General features: G+C 46.5%; 1 protein-coding gene across 2 annotated transcripts in view; it reads left to right on the top strand.

The window, feature by feature from the left end:
- The window catches only part of fmnl2a (formin-like 2a), a 67,081-nt gene that overhangs the window by 17,321 nt on the left and 29,201 nt on the right, over positions 1–20,559 (top strand). For both annotated transcript variants that reach the window (XM_036541059.1, XM_036541058.1), the window contains exons 2-4: positions 10,116–10,199; positions 14,623–14,703; positions 17,834–17,910. In XM_036541059.1, coding sequence (XP_036396952.1) covers positions 10,116–10,199; positions 14,623–14,703; positions 17,834–17,910 — 242 coding nt within the window. The remainder of the gene's footprint in view (positions 1–10,115; positions 10,200–14,622; positions 14,704–17,833; positions 17,911–20,559) is intronic.

Raw genomic sequence — 20,559 nt, 5'->3', positions numbered from 1 at the left:
TGGTTGATTTTTAACATAAAGCGTACATTACAGTTTGAAGGCAATCATTTGCACAGGATGTGTAATCATTGGCTTGTAATGGCCAGTTTTGCCACCCTCTTTTCATGCAGATTCCCGCAGGTTTATTGACTGCCTGCTTGTGTCAAAAGTTCAAAGAAATAAATCTTCGTTCTCTCAGCCCACAGATTTCCCATGGTGCAGAAACCCCTGGGCGACGGGGTATCTACCAACGCGGACCACCGTTACTGGCAGAGTGTGGGTTTCAGTGCGTTGCACACCTGAATGCAATTATTTATGTTGCAAGGGTCAAATCTGGCACATTGAGACTGCAGTGAAGCGATTTTAAGGCAAAATGCAAGCCGCTACTACCCTGCTGAGCGGAGAGGCATTACAGTTTGCTGCGGCACATGTTATAGGTTTAACCCTCTCCTTGCATCCTTGCATTTTCATTGTGGAACATTTACAGCATCTGAATCTAATGACTAGCTCAAGATTTTAGATTCCAACGTGAATTTCATCAATTCAGATTTGTTATGTCTTAATGCAGTTAGCGTATTAATGCAGTCATAAAATACAACCCTAATGTACTGCGTTTTGTTTCAGTGTAAATTACTACATAAATGTTGAATTAAGAAGTTACACACAAAAAGGTATGAGAGGTCTAGATTCTCCTTAGTGATTCTTGGTTTAAGGGGTTTATGTTTTAGGGTTATATTTCAGCTACATCACTTAATTAAAGTGGATGTTTTGTGCAAGTCATGTGAGAGAAGCCAGTTTCTGTCCGAATGCTGGAGGTGCTGGCATCTGAAAGTCGACTCTTCCTTAAACGACCCTCTCTGTGCTGGTAGTGTTAAAGGTGATTCCCGCAGTGCTGTAAGCGCGTGGTGATAAACTGGGCGGGAAAAAAATGGTTTATTATAAAACTGAAAGGAAGCGATAACAGGATCCTGCCTTATTGCTACTCAGCAGCACGCACAGGCAGTGAATAATGTGAAAATGGAATTGAAAATAATCTAATACTGGAAAATATTTTCTACTCAGCAGCATTGTGTGACTGCGTTGATTATAAAAAAAAAAAAGGAAAAAAAAGTCAGATTACAGTTTCTGAAAGGATTATGGATCGGTTTGGTATTACAGGTCCTGCAGTTCATCGTGGTACACTCCCCGTTTCAAACAAACCAGATCGTAATCCGTGGGTAATTCTCTCTGTATTCGAGGCTATTACTGAAATACAAGACTGTATTATCTTTTTAGTCAAGTCTCCATAATGGGATTATTAAGAAAGAACTGGTAATCTCAGAAAGTGCATGCCATTTGGTAATGATGTTTTATATAATAGTGCTTTTTTGGTTAAGGGTCATTCACTTTTAGGAAAAATTTTACTCATGTTTTTGAAAACTTGTATAATGACATTATATTACATTCATTTAGCAGATAGTCTTATTCAGAGCAACCCCCAGCACAAAAAAATAGAAGTATACCCATTCAAGTTACATAATTGTAATGATTTTGCATTCTTTTTGTTTTTTAAGACACCTTATCCAACAGTGTGTTCACGTACTCTACACTAGTCAGTTAGCAGAGCTTTCTTTTCTGGAAAAAATATAAAGATCATGTTACCCTCAGGCATGAGTACAATACTGTGCCACAGTGCAATAAATCTCTGCTCCTGCATATTTCCCTAACACCATTTCTCTTAGTCACAAGCCTTAGCTAGCCTGTAGCTGTCTGGACCCACCTCTGCGTGAGGGGTGCCGTGTTTGGCTTGGATGACTTTCTGTCTAGCCATTGACATGTAAAGCCTTTTGGTATTCTACCATACTCAGTGCGGTATTTTCACTCCCCTCTGATCATGAGAAGGGGTGTAATGCAATATAAAACCATTTGAGTAAGGGATTAAATTGGGTTGTATTTATAGCAATAACTGTGCGCTAGGCTTACTGACTTTTCACAGCGTTTTTGCCATCCGCAGGTGAAGCACACAGACGCATAAACGCACACACATGCGGGTGTGGACGCGCGTTGGACACGCACACACGCACGCGCGGACACGCACACACACACACACGAGCGCGCGGACACACACGCACACACACACGCGCGCGGACACGCACACACACGCAGACCGCGGGGGCAAACAAAACAGCACGGCAAGCATGCCTGGCGGTCCGGCGGGGTTCTCTGGGATTACACAGTTAATCTTAGGGCAGACGGGGGACACCTGCGCCCCTGTAGAAATTAAAGGATTAGGAAGCACACTGCGCATATGAGGGGCCTGGTGATCTGGCAGAGCCAGGCAGGGACCTCTGGGTAACGGTAATCCAGTCAGGGTGGGCGGAGCTGTCCCGCTCAAGATTCGTCTGCTTGTTTACCTCCTCACAGTGATAATCAGCCTTCTCGTCTTGCGTTGTCAAGTGTCTGACTGTACAAGACCAAGAAATGTCAGGAGACCATGTGCTTGATGAAACCGGCACTTGAAACAGGGACTGCCTCAGACGGTCTCTGTCTCAAAGACTCGGTTAGGGCTTGTAAATGTGGCTGTTTTGGGTTGCTTTGTCTTTTCACTTCAGCAGTTTCACTTCAGTGCATTGTTCTTATGTGTGTGTATGGTAGAGGAAAGGTCTCAGTGGTCTCAGTGGTCGAGCCTCCTGGTGTCTGGCCTGCTCTGTGTTTCCGGATGGCTCTCTCTCTCTCTCTCTCTCTCTCTCTCTCTCTCTCTCGTTTTCTCTGCGCTGGAGAAAGGCAGACCTGGGATAGCAGCAGCTCAGGATATGGCAAGGGAAAGCAGTAACGGGAGAAACTGGAGCAGCTTCACCAAAGGATAGAGAACTCCCCAGAGCTGCCCGCAGAGAGGGCTGCCATTTCCCAGCTTCTCCCGACAGTGTTCCCGAGCCCTCGGCGTTCACAGTGTCCCCGAGTCCTGTGCTTACACAGTGTCCCCGAGTCCTGTGCTTACACAGTGTCCCCGAGTCCTGTGCTTTCACAGTGTCCCCGAGCTCTGTGCTTTCACAGTGTCCCCGAGCTCTGTGCTTTCACAGTATCCCCGAACCCTGTGCTTTCACAGTTAGCGTCACTTTCCCCTGCCTCGCGTATGTCTAAAGAAGCAGGACAGGGTGGGGCTGCACTGGAACCCGCTGCTGAATGAAGTCAGAGGGGCTCTGGGGCCTGGTGGGCGTGGGGGGGGGGAGAAAGGGCCGCATTCTTTTCCCATTATAACGGAGCTCTCCTGGGCCCTCTGCATGGAGAAGAACAGAGAAGGAGTGGGCGTAGCCAGGGCGGAGAGAAACCCACACATTATTACTTCCCCCCTTTTCTGAGTTAAAATATTAAAATCAACAAAACAGCTGTACTTCAGAAACTCCTGACCTTTTCCCTGCTAACAGCTGAAATATAAATTTAAGAAAAGCATAAAAGTGCTCTTTGTGTGAAAGACATTTTTTGAGAATACATCAACCTAAAACATATGACTGTCTGGAAATTTGCAAGTCTGTGCTTTTGAAGCAGGCTCTTCCATAATTTTTAATTTTATTTACGTATTGGATTTACAGCCAGGGGCCTCTGTGGGTGAAGTGATGGAAACACATCACTCTGAAATGTCCGTTCTGCACTGATGCTCAGCTGACTGCTGGTTTGGCTCTCCTCACATGGAGGAGAAAAAGAGTGCGCTGATTGGCTGCCGTGATCACTGTCTGATGATGTCACCACCTTCTTCACCAATCCCGTGCAGCTCCAGTAGGAGAATGTGCCAGTCGTCCCGTCTTCGCAGGATTGGACGTGCTCACACACATGCGGTTCATTAGAGTGTTTGACTTGGTGGTGACCGTGGGCAGAAAATTCACTCTAAGTGGGAAGCTTAGAGCAGATCGTCTGTAGTTGCAGCATCAGTAAATCCATTTCTTATATGCATTGAGACGCGTTGGCAAGGAGTAATGCGGTAATCAGACGCAATATTGCAGGGCTTAGCTCAGTTCTGATTTGTGCTTCTTTTTTTCCACCTCATCCTTCTCACCACCATGTTTCCAATACCCAGCCTCCAAGCTCCAAAGGGAAGTTTGCTCAAAAGGATGGTGCTGTATTCATAAAGCTGTAAGGCTGGCTGTGATATTCTGCCATATGCAAATGGGCTGTATTTGTTTAGAATGGAAATAGCCTGTAGGTAAATGGGGTGCAGGTGGATTTATGCGAAGTAATAATGTGATGTGTTTGGAAATGATGGAGGGCTGTGGTTCCAGGGTGCGTTACAGCAGCATGTAGCTTGAGGTTTGTTTTGACCTGTTTGAATACAGGGAGGTGAAGAGGGCAAGAGTCATACAGAAAAACCACCAGTGTGCACGCTTACGGCCCGCCAGGCCCCTAAACGAGGAGCCTGGGTCTAATTGACCAGAAAAATAAAGGCAAACTTAATTTTCACCAGCTCTGCAGTGACGCTGGAGACCTCTCCCTCTGTCACAAGACCTCTGAGGATCGGGTGTACTGCTGTGTCTGTCCTAAATGAGTCCTATTCAGCGGGAGGTGGGCGGGGCCCCGGCTCTCTCCCCTCCGGCCGTGTCTTGCGCAGCATGGCCGATGATGTCGTTAGGTCTTCCTGTGCAGGTCTGTGCAGATGTCCGTCCACCCACACGCCACAGAGAGTGGGAATCTGAGGGAGGCTGCGTGCGTCTGCCGGTCAGTGCGCCGCGTGGCGGAGGATCGCTCTCGCAGCACAGCCCGGAGTTCAAAGGGAACGCAGCCCTCTCTTACGGACTCCTTTCGTGGCCGTGAATGTCCACGTTTATTTCCACTTGACTTCTCTGCAGGCATTTAAAGAGAGCAGTGGCAGGGGTGAGCGTGAACAAGGAGGTCATTCTTTCAGCCGGCTTGTTCGCTTCGTATTTTTAGCGTTTTTCTAAATGCAGGAATGTCTTCTCAGATGTTGAAAGAAATTTTTTTTTTATTATTATTTAATTTTAATGAAGAGGAAGAACATCTGTTTCAGTTACACAACGTGTACGACATGAGTGGCTTGTCAGTGTTATATTTTATTTTAGCTCAACACTGTAAAGAACAGAGTGAAAATCGAACCATTCAAAGTGACTGCTGTTCTTGTTCAGGCTGTAGTTATATCATCTGTCCAAATATGCCCATGTGCACACTGTGTCCCGTTTAACCCAGTGTCCAGACTAATACTCCACGCTGTCTTCTGTGAGAACATCAAATATATTCAAACAGCGTTTTTTCCTCTTTGTGAAAAGAGTGATCATGCAGTCAAACTGCTGGCAGTAATCTGATGCCATTTTATGACAGTCAAAAAGAGCTGAATTAGTTTTAGACTACTGAGACCCAAATAAAAGGGATGCTGATGGCCTGACATGTAAAGTATATTGATAAAGCTGTTATTGGACATTTTTTTTTCTTTGCAAATGTAGAACTTGGCCACAATTCATGGCGGTACTGGTTTGCTCTTCTCCTGAAATAAGTTATTAACAAGTGCATATGTTGTGAACAAATACATACCATTTGCTGTAAATGACTTTTGTCTGTGACTTGTTGACCTGCATCCATCATTTTAGCTTTTGTTGTGTGGACGATTTTTTTTTTTGATCTGTAAAAAAATAAGTTTTACTTGGTTACCATATATGGACATTACCCAGAGGATTCTGGGTAATGTCTCTTCCCTTTGGTGTGGGTTAGGGTGGGTCATGGAGAACTGCTGTACCACTCAGCACCACCATCAAAACCTGCACAGTATCCAGTGGCTGGGATGTGAAAGGCTAGAGGACTTCACTGACTGCCTGTCAGAACTCATTTTGAGAGAGAGAAGATTAGAGGTGGTGTAGCAGGCCTTTGCTTTAATTGGATCTTCACTAAACATGAGCCCCAAAGGGTGGTGCCCTTTGACAGCAGACTCCAGGATTTCACTTATTCCACTGCTGGGACCTATTCTGTCCAGAGTGCTTATGACAGCACTACTGTAAGAATTGTGCCAGCGAGCTATTCACAATAAGTGAATAGTCCTGTAAAGAGTTGTGCATTTATTGTGCAACATAAAGGCCCACTGGAAGTACTGAGAACCGAGTCTTCTGCTTGAAGGGTTGCAGGTTCGACTCCCAGATGTGTCATGGCTGTTGAAACCTTGAGCAAGGCACTGAATCACTGGCATAGCCTTGCATTGGAGCTGTGTTGGCAAATAAATGTAAGCTAGGCAAGTGTCCCTGGACAACTGTGTTTGTGAAACACTTTAACTGTAACAAGGAGCTAAAATTCTTCACTCATGTTTTTACAGTACGGTGTTCACTAACAACGCACGCCTTTATTCAGTGATGCACCAAGTGTGTGTGTGTGTGTGTGTGTGTGTGTGTGTGTGTGTGTGTGTGCATTTGTGTGTGTGTGTGCGCATTTGTGTGTGTGTGTGTGTGTGTGTGTGTGTGTGTGTGTGTGTGCGCGCGTGTGCGTGTGTGTGCGCGCGTGTGCGTGTGTGTGCATTTGTGTGTGCGTGTGTGTGTGTGTGTGCGTGTGTGTGTGTGGGTGCCACCCTTAGTGCTATTGTCATTGTCTGTCCCCAGCAGCAGGAAAGCACTGTGGGCCAGGCGCTGTGGAGATCATTTGGGGTTGTGTGGATTCTGTGTGCTGAATTAGGCACAGCCGTTGACAGGACTTCACCACGGCGCTCCCTGCCGGACCAAAACAGTGCGATTCAAACCCCACCTCTTCAGTGGCGCCCATGCACTGACTCACATTATCCACACTGCCGTGATTACTGTGATTATAATATCACTTTAGTGTCCTGATACTCAATACCCCGTGATACCATGGCAACACAATAACACTTCTGAGTGCAAGTAACAAAAGGAGTAAATAAGACAATGAGTAAAATGGTTGTTGTGCAATTCACTACCCTTCTAATTTTGAAATGAGGTCGATTTCTGCTTATATGTATTATTCATTTTGACCCAATCGGTCACAGTTGTTGCTGAGCTGCTCCAGAAGTTGCATGAATCCAAGTACTTTTTCCAAGTCTGTTCAGAATAGATGAAATCCGTGCTCTGTGCAACCAATTGCCTCTTTTGAGGTGTGGTTCTTTTTTTGTCTGCTGATCAAGTGCAGCTGAAAGGCCAGGCTGCCTCATTAATGTGAATGTAGGGATCTTGCTGACTTCTGTTTAGGATGAGTACTCCATAGAACAAGTCAAGGTTCTGTAATGGAAATTAGCTGTCAAAGAAAGAATTCAGTAGATAATTACATTCAACAGTTAATGGTTGTGTGATTCACATTTCGCTTTAACTGATTACTATTTAGCTTCAGCCTGCTACAGTACACAAAAAATGTAATTGAACCTACTTTAAAAGGGGCGTGCTGGATTCACTGATGGTCGTATTATTTGAGTTTAAGGTAAACTGTGTGTTTCTTCCTATCAGTTGCTAAAAAACAATGCATACATGAGGAACCTATTACTTGTTCCTGCTGAGAGTCAACAGCCTGGCATGTTTAGATATCATCTGTTAAGGTGATTGAAGAGAATAGTGCCTGACATCCAAAACCTAGCATCTAGCTATCCAGCGCACACACCCCATGTAAGCCTTTCTGCTTGTTAGCAGTTGATCTTGTCACCTTTCTGAGAAGCAGAAAAGAACAGTCACAACACAAATGAGAGCTTCCTTTTGGTCCACTTTGGTCATGTCTTATGCAGCTCATTCTACATATTTCTTCCCTGCGGTAAGACAAAAGCAAGTCAACAGTCCTGTTTGTGTTTTACTTTGGTTTGCAGCTTACACAATGCATTTGTGGCCTTAGTGGTGTTTCGCTGGTTGCATCCAGACTAAACTCATGTATTAAAGCAGCAGATAACAGGAGTGTGAGGTAGAGATTGGTCAGGGGCTCAGCCTGGCTGGTTCAGTGTCAGGGTTAAGAGTTGTGCTGTGTTTGGATTGAAGACGAATGAGCTCTCCTCGTATAATGGCAAAGGGCCATGTTCCATAAGAGCTCAAATGACTCGCGCGTGCAGTAAAATGAACCTCTTACTCACGTGCGAATAAGGTGTGAACAACGACACTGATAATTACCACCCACATCAAAAGACAAACAGTTCTGTACATTATCCTTAGCCTGGTGTTCATGTTGAAAGGCAGTAATTTAGTTGTGGCAGATACCGTTTTGAAATGACATTCTAAAACATTTTAAAATCACATGATACTAAATCTGTAGGCCTGTTTGATTTAACCAGTCCTGTGTTTTTGTGTTTTATGTTTCTGTGGAAAGATTACTCTGTGTTGTGACATATATGACTGGAAGAAATTCTGCTACGTACTTCCTGACAAACTAATCATTTAACACCATTTAGCATGTGCCCATTTCCTAACGAGCAGTAACGATTAATCATTAAACAAATATAGTTCACGTTAATCTTTTTATTGTTCCGTTTCTTTGTTTGTACTTTCCAATCCTTTTTTTTGTCCCAGAAGTGTGTGCAGTATAATGGAAACTTAGATCCAAGAGCTCACTGGTTTTATAAGGAAATTCCTTCTTGGTAGCTGCCTAACGCACGCCGAGCCTGGAGGTTTATATAAGCAGGCACAGCTGGGCGGCTCTTGTTCTGTCCCACGTGTTTGACCAGGCCTTTCAGTTTCCCGCTTGGTCATGGTGTGGTGAAAATGATGTCATCGCCAGATCCTGGCCATTTGTTTCACTTTCACCCCAGGTCTTTTGCAGCTTCTGAAACAGAAGAGCTGTGATCTCGAATTAGTAGATAAAGGGGTACCTGCCTGGTGCTGTTCAAAAAAGCAGAGAGGAAAGTGTAAGATTACAGACCATCCAGTTTTTTGGGGCGTTTGCTGGGAGGATTAAGTGGAGATTAAACAGAGGAAATAATAGCTCTTGCTGTATGGTTGCAAAATTGCAATCTTTGCTTTTGCAAGGGGTCTGGGGGTGGGGGTTGGGGGTGGGGGGACAGTTTAGCACTAATTGTTTCAGTCTTTTTCAAGCACTGAAGGGTGGAGTGCACAAAGAGGTTTAACGCCAAAACTAGACAACTGCAGCGTTTGGAGGAGTTCCACGAAGCAGCTGTTGCTTAAAGTAGGGTGAATGGAGAAACGATATGCAGTGCGTAAGGAGGTAGAGGTTTTATGAGCGCTCGGCCCTTTGTGACACAGCACAAGCGTTACTGAACGTAACGTTAACCTCAAGTGGGATCCATACAGTAAAGTCTTAGGGGACTATGGGTTTTTCTTGTGTGAATCTGGTAATTCAGTTTAGACCACATTTGCTGGTTATTTGATGTGCATTGAGGGGGAAAAAAAACAAGGCCCATTCCATCTGTTATACTCTGGCTTATGCTACGTATGAAATAACTAACTAACAGTAAGCATTATTTTCTTGTATTTAGGCAGTATTTTTCAAAGTTCGGATACTTAAGACTAAATGTTAGTGTTGGGATGTTGGTGAAATAAAAAGTCAGGATCATAATTTTACACCTCTGTAAATGGCTGCGCTATGATTTTCTCTGTGGGGGAAGAAGAAACTGATTTGTTCAGTGTGCAAAGGGTCCGTGTTGCTGGGAGTGACGCACGGTGTCTGTGTAATGCTGCCTCTGGCTGCATGTTTGTGTGTATACAGTAGAATCAGCCCATAATTCGCCTCCTCCTTTGCCCCGGGACGTCTGCAGGATTAAGTGGTGCTGAGTGAATGCACTTGATATTGCTCATTGTGAAAGGGTCATAGCCAGTTTCTGAGAGAGAGGCCGCTCCCAGCAGCACCGTGGACTGCAGTAACCACGCCAACCTCTTCCTCGCCTTGCCATGTCGTCTTTCCCTCATCGTCTTAATCACAAAAGGAATGTCCTTTTGAGCCAGTCCCCGGCTCCTACACATCATCTTCATTCTATCATTTTGAAGATGGTGGATGTTTTCATGATGTGTTTATCGTTTTATGAAGTCATTATGGTCAAGGAATGGGTGGGGGGTTGGGGGAGGGGGGGGGTGTGTGAGTGGAGGTGAATGTTGATGTTTTTGCTCCTTGCCTGTCCCTCTCTGCTCTTGTTTAGAACAGGGGGCCGGTAAGTGCTCCTTTCCTGGTGGCTTGCGGTAAACAGTGGATGACTGAGTCAGTGCATCCTGACAGTTGCTTCTTTGTTTTCCTTTCAGAACTCCATGAACCTTCCCCCAGACAAAGCAAGACTGCTGCGCCAGTACGACAACGAGAAGAAATGGGAACTTATCTGTGATCAGGTGACAAACTTAGTTTTCTCTTTTTTAAAGAATGTGTTGAAGTGACATACGGGCAGAAGCTGGCTGGGGCTTAATAATAATAATGATAATGATAATAATAATAATAATAATAATAATAATAATAATAATAATTACCATTGCCATCATCATCATCAATATTATCATCAGAATTATTATTAAAAACTCCTGCAAGCTTAAGCCTTTAAGTCACAAACATGAAAGTTACAAAACCAGAGACATAAATCCAACCACAGATTTTTCAGTGTGGTGCCAAGTCCAATAAAACCCGGCAATGTATGTGGAAGTACTCAGTCAGTGTCTGTCCAGGACTTAGTGTTCCACACAGAGTTATTCTCCGCTTTGTTCCCTGAACGGACAGAGGGGCAGGCCTGCACCTGGCATGCACATGAGCGTTAGCCTAGCGGAAACGTGCGGGCCCCACTCAGTGTCAGTGGGGGAATACTTGGCTCTTCTCGGGTGTGCGTGCAGGGTGCCTCCCTCTCTGTTAGCCTAGCGGAAGTGCGCGGCCCCCACTCCGTTAGTAGGGAAACGCATGGCCCTGCTCATGTGTGCAGCGAAGGTGCTTCCTTCTCTGTTAGTCTAACGGAAGTGCGCGGCCCCCTCTCCGTCAGTAGGGAAAAGCATTGCTCCTCTCGCGTGTTCAGTCAGGGTGCTTCCCTCCCCATGCCAGCCTGTTTTCTGCTTCCCTGAGCAGAGGGAGCAGGGGGGAGAGATGGGGGGAGAGCTGCCAGTCTTACGCAAGAGCGGGACAGCCTTCCAAAAGAAAGGAATCCGATTACTTACGTAAAAGGAGGGCGTGCCGTCGGCCTCTGTCTAACATTTGGTTTTTATTTGATTTCATACGCCCGTGACACAACGCGTACGCAGCAAGTTGGATCCAGCCTCTTATTTTGGTTCCGTCTTCGCGAGGCCACCAATCTGAACGGCAAGGAAGGTGGAGCATGCTGATTGGCGGGGCAAAAGCCGTCTTTTGATTCAGTCTGTCACGCCCCCGGATCGGTGGTATTGAGATTTTGCCCTCTCCCTGCACTGAGATCAGCCCTCTCTCCCACACTTCATAAAAGCTGACATTCCTTGTCCCTGATTGGAGCATGCCCCTACCACACACCAGGTGACATTTATGTTGCCAGACATATTGTCTTCTGGATTCATTGTTTGAAGAAGTTTGTGAATTTGCGAAGGTGGCCCCAGCGTTAAATCGTTTGCTAATGTAACAAGCCGTTTTAGCTGTGACGGCAAACACGTGAGAGTGCCCGTGGATAAATAGGTTTTCAATGTCATATTAATAGCTTCTCTGAACATTTTCACGTAACCATAGCAACCGTGATGTAAGGAAGGTAGACTGCGGAGCATGTCTGATGGGTACACATTCCCGTTTAAAAAAAAAAAAAAAACGGTTCTTACTGGAAGCGTCGCTTCCCGAAGATTATAACGTTGAAAATTTATGAGGCCCGTGTTCAGTGTGAAACGTGCTTTCGAAGCGATTAGGCAGTCACGCGACTCTACGGCAGGAACGGTGGGCTCACAGAAGCTTTCCAGACAGACCACATGCGAAAGCCGAATACATACGGGAAGCCATATTCCATCTGAGCAGTCATTTCCAGCAAAGACTAAATCAGATGCCTCACGAAAGAGTCATAACTAATGCATGTGTGTGGACCTGGAATTCTCTGACCTTCAGAATATTCTTTTGACGGAGTTTCTCCTCTTGGGCTTACGCAAAGGAAGCACCACATTCCAAATTATATTTTTTTTTCCACTCATAGTGGTGACAGAGAGGCTCATACCCAGGGTCTTTTTGTCAGTGAGAGGTAAGCGGACAGATTGACACAGCTATAAACTGTGATGAAGGAGGAGATGAAACGGCATTCTCGCTGAGGCTGGGAAAGCCTCCTCTCCAGACTGTCTGCAGCTCCTCCACGACTCGTCTCACGCTGCCTTGAACATACCGAGAGCCTAGCGTCGCCATCCATCACTTATATTAATTACAGGGATCCGCTGTCGTCCGTTTACAGAGCAGGGTCTGTGAGATTTCTGCCTCCCGCCTTTGAACCGGCTCTCTCCTCTCCCCCCGCTGCAGCACGGTCTCTAAGGAGCTGCGCTTCTAATTACTGCCAACACGGCCTGCTTTTTATCCGCTGGCTGTGGGACGGAATCCTTTCTCCACAGGATATTACATAACTCCCCATCCCCCCCAGCTGAATGCCCCCCCCCCCCCCCCCCCCTTTCCCCCATTAACCGTTCTCATCCCAGGTCCCGTATCCTCCGACCTGCAGGTGCGGGCTGAACCCGGAGCAAGTCCCAGCTGCAGAGCGGGTGGTCGTCAACCACCTCTTTTATGGTTGCCATTAACAGCTATGATATTTACTCGTATTCCTCTCCGTGGGGTTAAAACAAGGGGTGAAAAATGCGTTCCATTATAGTCAGTGGTGTCTTGCACACTGCCACAGTATAACTGCCCCTGCATAATTCAGTTACCCTTACTGTCAGAACTGTGACATCACACCAGTGTACAGCACCTTTACTGGGACACTCCCTTCCTTTAACAAGAGCTAGCTCTGGCTAATATTCTGTTATTTCATCTTCTGTAGATTTAATAATCATTTCCATTACATTACATTTACATTTATTCATTTATTCACAGATGCTTTTATCCAAAGTGACTTACAAGTGAGGTACAATGCAACACAAGAAAAAAGCCATATGGAGGCAACAATATTAGAAACACTGCATGACCAGGTTTCAGAGGTTGGCCAGGCAAGGTACAAACTTGCAGGTAGAGCTAACGAGTGTGTTAAACCATTAGATTACTTTCAGCAGAATGGATGAATAATCATAAAGTGATATGATGTGACCTTCCCTACAAGCAAGAAAGTAGAAAATGTAAGGAGTGTTGGATAGTGATGGTGCTTCTTTCTGCACACTCAACCCTGCCTGGTTTCATTTCTGTCGTGTTAGAGGCCCAATCCACTGACCCACACCGAAGCCTCTTCAGCTACATGATCCTGCAGCGGAAGCCGAGCGCGACAGCGCTAACTGTCATAAACGAGTTGTCAGCGGTGAGCTGGATTGGGAGCCCCGAAGAGCGGTTAGGATGAACGTGTCCAGCTCTCCTTTATATTCACATCCTGCCATACTTCCTGCCATATTTCATATGCATCAACAGCGCTCGTGTTCCGCTTTCCTGTCACCAGCGGTCCTCGCGTGGCTCCCGCGGGGGACAGAACCTCCCATTCCCCCCGAAGCTGCTGTCTTTCCTGTTTTTGAGGGAGCGCTGTTTTGGCAGGGGTGATATCTGTGATAGCACACACATCCCCCCCCCCCATGCAGATCCGCAAACGCCTGCTCTGTTTTTCCCTGTGCCGTCGGGTCACCGTGGGCACCGCGGTCTCCCACGGCGCGCCCTGGGCCATTAGCCGATTGTCCCGTCTGATACCCTTTCCCGCTCGGTGCTTTCCAAAGTCCTGCTAATCCCATTTGGAGCACCGTACGGGAAGAGACCTTAAACCTGCCGGCCCTGGTTGGCGTGGTAACAGCGGGTCTCCCGGGCAGCGGAACGAGGCCCGGTGCTAACGAGCGTAAATCAGGACGGGGGCGTGCCCGTGATGCTGTGCCTGCTCCCAGGGTGATGGAGCGCCTGATTTCTACATCAACACCAAGCGATGGGCCCTGACCTCCAGCTCCTAACCCTGATGGTGCTTTTGCTCCTCTGAGACCATGTCACTGTCACACTCTGGGTGGTTGCCATGTAGTTCATTTACCAGCATTTGTTTGGGAATCGATGAGGTACAGAGGACAGCATTTCACAAGCAGTGATCCGCAGGGAGGAGGGATTCATTCAGACATGCAGGCATTCAGCCAGCCACAGTAACCTTCTCATAGATGGTAATGGTAACACTTGATAATGTATTTCACCTTTAGGTTTTCATTATTATCCATTGGTTTGAGGTGTCTGTGTAAGTTACTTCACTGCTAATTGCCATTGTCATCGGGATCATTTAAGGTATTCTGCTCTGTGTCTGGCCAATACAGCATGGGTTTGCAGTTTTAGTTAAATTTATAGGCATCTAGCTCTGCACCAACCAATACAGGGCAATTGAGACAGAGTACATATTTGTTGTCTTTGTAAGCATCAAATACAAGTGTAAGATTGTCCCCCCCCAAGATTAAATGAAAAATTTAAAATGAAGGTCCAGTGCCTGTGTCTTTTGTTCTACATCAGAACACCAGGGATATCAACCGTGACAGTAAGTGCTCAGATTAGGCATTAGGCCCAGCAAGATGCTTCGTAATCATTTCCTGCTGTCTCTCCTTTTGAAATGTAGCTAGTTGGAGAGCAACAGGAAAAAAAAGGAAGGCAGTTGTAATGTAGGTGCTTGTGTGTTTGCTCTCTCTTCCGCAGGAGAGGTTTCAAGTGAAGAACCCCCCGCATACTTACATCCAGAAGCTGCAGGGATATCTGGACCCCGCCGTCACCCGGAAGGTGAGAGCGCACATTTCCACCGGACAGACCCCTCTCCACAGCTCGAGGGGGCTCTTCCTTCCTGTTAACCCCCTCTGGGTCAGGATGTCCCATCTGGTGTGGGGAAAGGTCCCCAAATTGTACAGCATCTCCCCTGAACCTGCAGCAGTCCTCGGGAAAAGAGTAATCCTTTTAAGCGCTTCGTGAAGCTGCTAAAAGGATAAGCAGGAATTCTCTGTTGGTGATTAGCAGTCATTTTAGATAAACTTGCCACAGGGACACCTCCGGAAGGAGGGCTCTAAGAGGAGATCCTGCAATGGAGTATTGGTATAAGTGTTTGTTTTGCTTTTTTGTGTGTGTGTGTGTGTGTGTGTGTGTGTGTGTGTGTGTGTGTGTGTGTGTGTGTGAAAAATTCAGTGTGTGACAAGAGCCAGCAGATAGTAAGGCTCCAACTTCACCAAAAGAGCAACAGGAATGATATGAGATAACCAGGTATACAAAGAAGCTCAGGCAAAAACAGAGAGAGTTACCCTTACTGGAAGAACCCTGTCATCACCACATTGTATTATTTCATCTGCTCTACATTTAATAATCATAAAGTGACATGATGTGACCTTCCCTACAAGCAAGAAAGGAGAAAATGTGAGGAATGTTTGCTAGTGATGGTTGGTGGTCAGTGCTGTGTGACATGTCCAGTTTTGGCCTGTGTTGCCCATTTGACAATCCCCAAACCCATATTATGAGTCTCAGCGATATGAAACGCATAGCAGGGCTGAATGATCATTACTGCTGTCTGTAGAGGAAGAACACAAAAGAATTTGCAGTGTGCTGACAGGGCTGTTCTCTCATCCAGAGGAGAGCCAGAGAAACGCACTGTCAGACGTGAAGTGAGCGGGGAGGGGTAGAGGGGCGGGGCTTTTGGCATGGGTGCCCCCCCTTCCAAGGAGGAGAGTGGCCAGGTCCCATTCACAGGATGTAAACACTGAACTTGGCAACAGCGTAAGGATTTTGAACCGGCTGCAACGTGCTTGCAAGGGGCCGGTGTTGGCCCTTTTGTTTGCTTAATAGCGTCAAACGCGGTATCACATTACCCCTTCTGATTGAAACAGCCTGTCATCCTGGGGGTGTAGAGCCAGTCGGCGGAACCCTCCATGCTGGGAGAGGACTCGGGTCTGTGGCTGTGGAAAAAGACCCCCCCCGCCCCAAGCCTCATACATTATTTTCATTCTCGTGTCTGAGCCTGGAAACGCATAGCCGCGTATCGTGGTAGACAGTCTTTCCGTGAGAAACCTTGCGGATTCTCCGCTGGCTTTCCCCTCCGGAATATGCCAGTTTCCAACAATAGCCCTCGTGTCCTGCACAGAGGTCAGCAGCTAGCATGGGGGGGCGGTGGATGAGGGAGAAATTGGGGGGGGGGGGGGGGGGGAAGAGAGAGAGAGAGAGAGAGAGAGAGAGAGAAAGAGTTATGGTTTTGCATTCCTGCTGAACCCCCCTTTCTTCAGTCTCAAACAATTGGCACTTTGTGCCTCTGTGAAACAGCCCCAGGTCAGTGCCTCTGCTCTCCATACGCTGTCTGCCGCATTCCTCACAGCGGCCCCCAGCCAATCAGCAGCAGAGGAGGAAAAGGGATCATTCCAAAAAGTCCCAAAGAATGTCTCGGCTATTGATTTGTTTCCAGGATGACCCCTTTGGAGAGAGCACGCTCTCTCTCCTTCTCTCTCTGTCTCTCCCCCCTTCTCTCTTTTTTTCTCTCTGTCTCCCTTTCTCCCTTTCTCTCTCTCTCTCTCCTTCTCGCAGCTGGTAGTACTTAGAGCGGAGTTCTGAGTGAGGGGGTTGGAGTCCGCTTAGCTACAGGGTTCACAAACATGTGACTTCCACAGAAAAAAAAGACCCGCTGTTCTCATCGACAGATGTGTCAAACGTTCGGGCTGGGCCAGAAAGCAGGAGCGGTCCCGGGGGACCCTTCGGTTTTGTCGTTAAGCCCCGTGGACGGAACGGCGGCCGTGAAGGGGCAACGACGGCGCGGCCGCCGTTCTGGGAAGCGCCATTTCCGCAGCGGGAGCCCTCAGCCACTTGCACCGCTGATGCAACACTTTCACTCCCTGTCGTCAGCGAGGAATTTGACATTTGAAAATTTGATTTTAAGAATAGTTTATGGGCTTGCGGCGAGCGATTAAGTCCCTCTCTCTGTCAAAAAAAAAAAAAAACGGCTTTTTTTGCCTCCCATTTTCCCCTGCTAGCAGATGAAAGGGGCACATGCAGTGTGTCCCTGGCTCTGTTTTTGCCAGTGTTTTGTTTCAGTTCCAGAGTGAAGCTAATTAAAAGCTGCAGGGGGTCTGTAATGTGGAACCCCCTAAGCCTCGTCTGTGTAACAGCGGCACCCCGAGTCACGGGACGTTCGGGTTTCCCGGGCGAGGAGTGGGGCGTGACAGAAACAGGGTTTCGTGTCGCCCGTCATGGAGCTGACTCACGTGCGGTTTTCCTCACTCCTGGAACCCCATTAACTCTACACTGAGAGCTTCCTCCAGCCGCAGTAACCATGGAAACGGCACCCAGTGCAAGAGCAAGCACTGTGGCTTTTCTTTTTTTCTCTTTTTTTTCAACAAAATGGTGCAACAAAAACTGAATTTAGCTTCCAAGGTGTACTACATCTGTGTGTGACACATGAAAAGGAGAAATCAATGAACTAAATTCGTTTGAATTTGTCTCCATTAGCTTATTAAATTAGAAAAAAATTGTATGAATATTTAAATCGGTAATATCGTCGTTAAATATCGTTAAATAGCTGGATTTAGATTGCATAAACGCCTTAATCAGAGGTTGAAATGTGAATTAAGATGACATCATTAGGGTCTAGCCTTTGTGAAATGGTTTAGATAATGATGAATTGTAGTGGTAGACTCGGAAATATGGACTCACTGTTTCTAGAAGTTTGAACATCATGTCTGCGCTCATATATAGGAAGTACTGTGGTCTGAGAGCGCTGCAATTATCCTTTTTTTGTCTGAACTATGAACGTCAGTTGTTTTTACTGTCACGTAGCCCAACCAACCCAGCAGAAATGTCATCAGACATAATCTCATGATGTACTGTAGGACTACCGATCCCGCCACGGCAAATGTGGTAAATATCAATTCCGCTCTTTCCGCAGAAATTCCGCCGAAGAGTGCAGGAATCGACCCAAGTCCTGAGAGAACTGGAAATTTCATTAAGGACCAATCACATCGGGTGAGTGATCAACTGTTCCTCTAATGTCGGCGAAACAGCAGATGGCAAACACACACACACACACACACACACACACACACACGAGTCATTCATGTGATCACTGTAAGACCATCTCCTCCTCTCTGAGTGGGTGTTTGTGCCGTGGTGTATTCGCATAGACCGGGTTAGCGGAGGAGCATGGTCCAGAGTTTGGCAACGAGCTGAGCGTTTTAACGAGAGGGAGCTGCTTATTTTCATGTCCTCCGGTTTCGTTTACACGTGAGCCGCTGGCGTTTGGCAGGGCGCTGCAGGGTGATATCAGCCGGTGAGATCAGCGGTGCTCGGCTCGTGATGAGAAGGTGCAGAAAGGGAGCTCGGCATGGGAAAGCTGCCGTTAAAACTTCCCCTTTATTTTCCAAAGTTAATGCGTTATGTAAGGCTTTAAGCTCTCCAGAAGCTTGCTTGAGAGCACTTTGCTTTGGCAAGGTAAAAGGATACGCGAGTAAGCCAGCGGATGAAGTGCGGTGAAACAGAGACTGCTGGAATAGGACGCTGGTGCTGGAATGAGTCCGGTGTCCGTTGTTTTACAGTTGAAGGCGTTTGGTCGGGAGCCATGTTAGGGTGCTCCAAGTGAAATGAAAGTTGCGTATTTTCAACAGTAAGGCGTGGAATTCAAAGGAAAGCAAAGTCTTGAGATGTAAACCACGTCTGTGCCATAGGTCTTAGGCAGAAATGTTAAAGACGATCTCAATGGTACAGTGCATCATTAACTTTAATTTACATTGCATTTTGGTCATTTAGTAGAAGCTATTTCCCAGGGCAGCTTACTTAAGTTAGTTTTACATGTTATCCTTTTATACTGCTGGATATATACTCAGGCAGTTCTGGGTTAAATACCCTGACCAACAGTATAACAGCTGTGCCCCTGTGGGGAATCGAACCAGTCAACTTTTGGTTATGAGCCCTGCTCCTTACCACAGTGCCGCACTGCTACACCATTACCGTGACAGTCTGTGACAATCACCGCTGTGTCCACTCCCTCACACCACCTCTGTGCCGAACCCTCCTTTTCTGTGAGTGAAAAGCCAAACTCTCACTTCCACAGGCAGTCTGGTTTTAATAAACTGAGCAGCACTGAATGGTGTCCAGGTCTGATGTCATCAGAGCAGTTAACGAGCCCAGATGCATGCTGGGAGCTGGGAGCTGGATGAAGGATGAGTGCGGGTGGTGGCGGGGACCGAAAAGCGCAAGGTCACTCTGTGAGCTCCGCGAGGAACGGCAAGGCCGAGGCGGGGGGTCGGCCTGATCCGGCCTTGCTGTGACAAATAATGACGCCACTGCCAGGTCCATGTGATCAGTCACACGTCAAACAACAAAAACAAAAAACAGGCCGTCTGGTCTCCTTGATGGCGATCTATCAAAACGGATCAGGTCGAGGCATTGTGCTTCTGGATTATCTGAAAATGCGTACAAAACGGACCGGAAGAAAATATGCTTCAACGGCCATATGGCTTAAAGGAGCAGTACACCTGGTGGGGAAACGGCAAGGGCTTGCGGTCACACATCTTACCTGCAGAGTGTAGAACACAGGAAGCAGCTTATTCTGTGTTGTTGGATATGTGCTTTTTTCACTGCTTCCCATACAATGATCTTTGCTGTCTGGTTTCTCTCTCTTGGGAGGAGGTAATAAGTCAATAATTAGTACCTGGAATTGAGCTCTTGTCATAGAAATAGTTATTCAGAAATATCCATATATATACATATGTATTTCAAAAAGGTCTAAAGCAATGCAGGGTTTTAAATATCTCTGCCAGTGCAGTGAAGTTTGAGCCATTCCGTGTTTTACCAGCTGCACTAGTGTATTAAATGGAAGCTGCCTATTGGTGGGTATCAGTCAGTGCATTTACTTGCTTTTACTAAAAAACGGAATGGCTCATATTGCTGTACATTGGGAATGTTTGTTCCCTCCATGTAATGCAATGGAAATATTGCACAGGGCAGATTTCTGAAATTAATGAGCATGGCTGTGGCACGAGGATCATTTTGTGGTATGGAATATTTCTCCCTGCTTGTCAGAAGCTGTAACAATAAAACACAGTGTCTGAATATAGAAATTATAGTCGAAACCATAATATTTTTTTTTGCAATTTAATTAGGCATTTTTTAATAATGCTAGACCCAGTCTGGACTCAAAAGCTAAGAGGACAATAAATAGGAAAATAGGATGCAATAATAGATTTGAGTGTAGCTTCACTGCACAGCGTGGGGAGAGTGGCCCTGAGCGGTGTTTCTCATGGGTGTGCAGCAGGCCCAATGTCCGTGTTCGCACTCTCATCTCATTCATATCAAATGACCTCTAATGAAATCCATTGCTGCGCGGCAGACGTTGTGCACCAGACATGCTGCCTCTGCAGCTCATGCATTTTGGCCTTTAAATTTGTTAGTCATCTTTTTTTTTTTTTTTCAGTGATCGAAAAAATGAACGCCATTTTGTAGCGGTGTGGTGCTGACCGTGGGAAAAGTCCGCTAGAGGAACGGTAGAGCGTTCAGTCTGATGGAGGTGTGCTGAGTGCCAAAGACTGTTGCTTCTTTCCATGTCTGCATAAAGCACTGAACATAGTGCAATTTCCAGAGAGAATGGAAAGAAAAAACAGAAAACCCAGGGCCAGC

The sequence above is a fragment of the Megalops cyprinoides genome, chromosome 11, assembly GCF_013368585.1.
Source record: "Megalops cyprinoides isolate fMegCyp1 chromosome 11, fMegCyp1.pri, whole genome shotgun sequence".
NCBI lineage: Eukaryota > Metazoa > Chordata > Actinopteri > Elopiformes > Megalopidae > Megalops > Megalops cyprinoides.
This window is presented reverse-complemented; position numbering and strand designations above follow the sequence as displayed.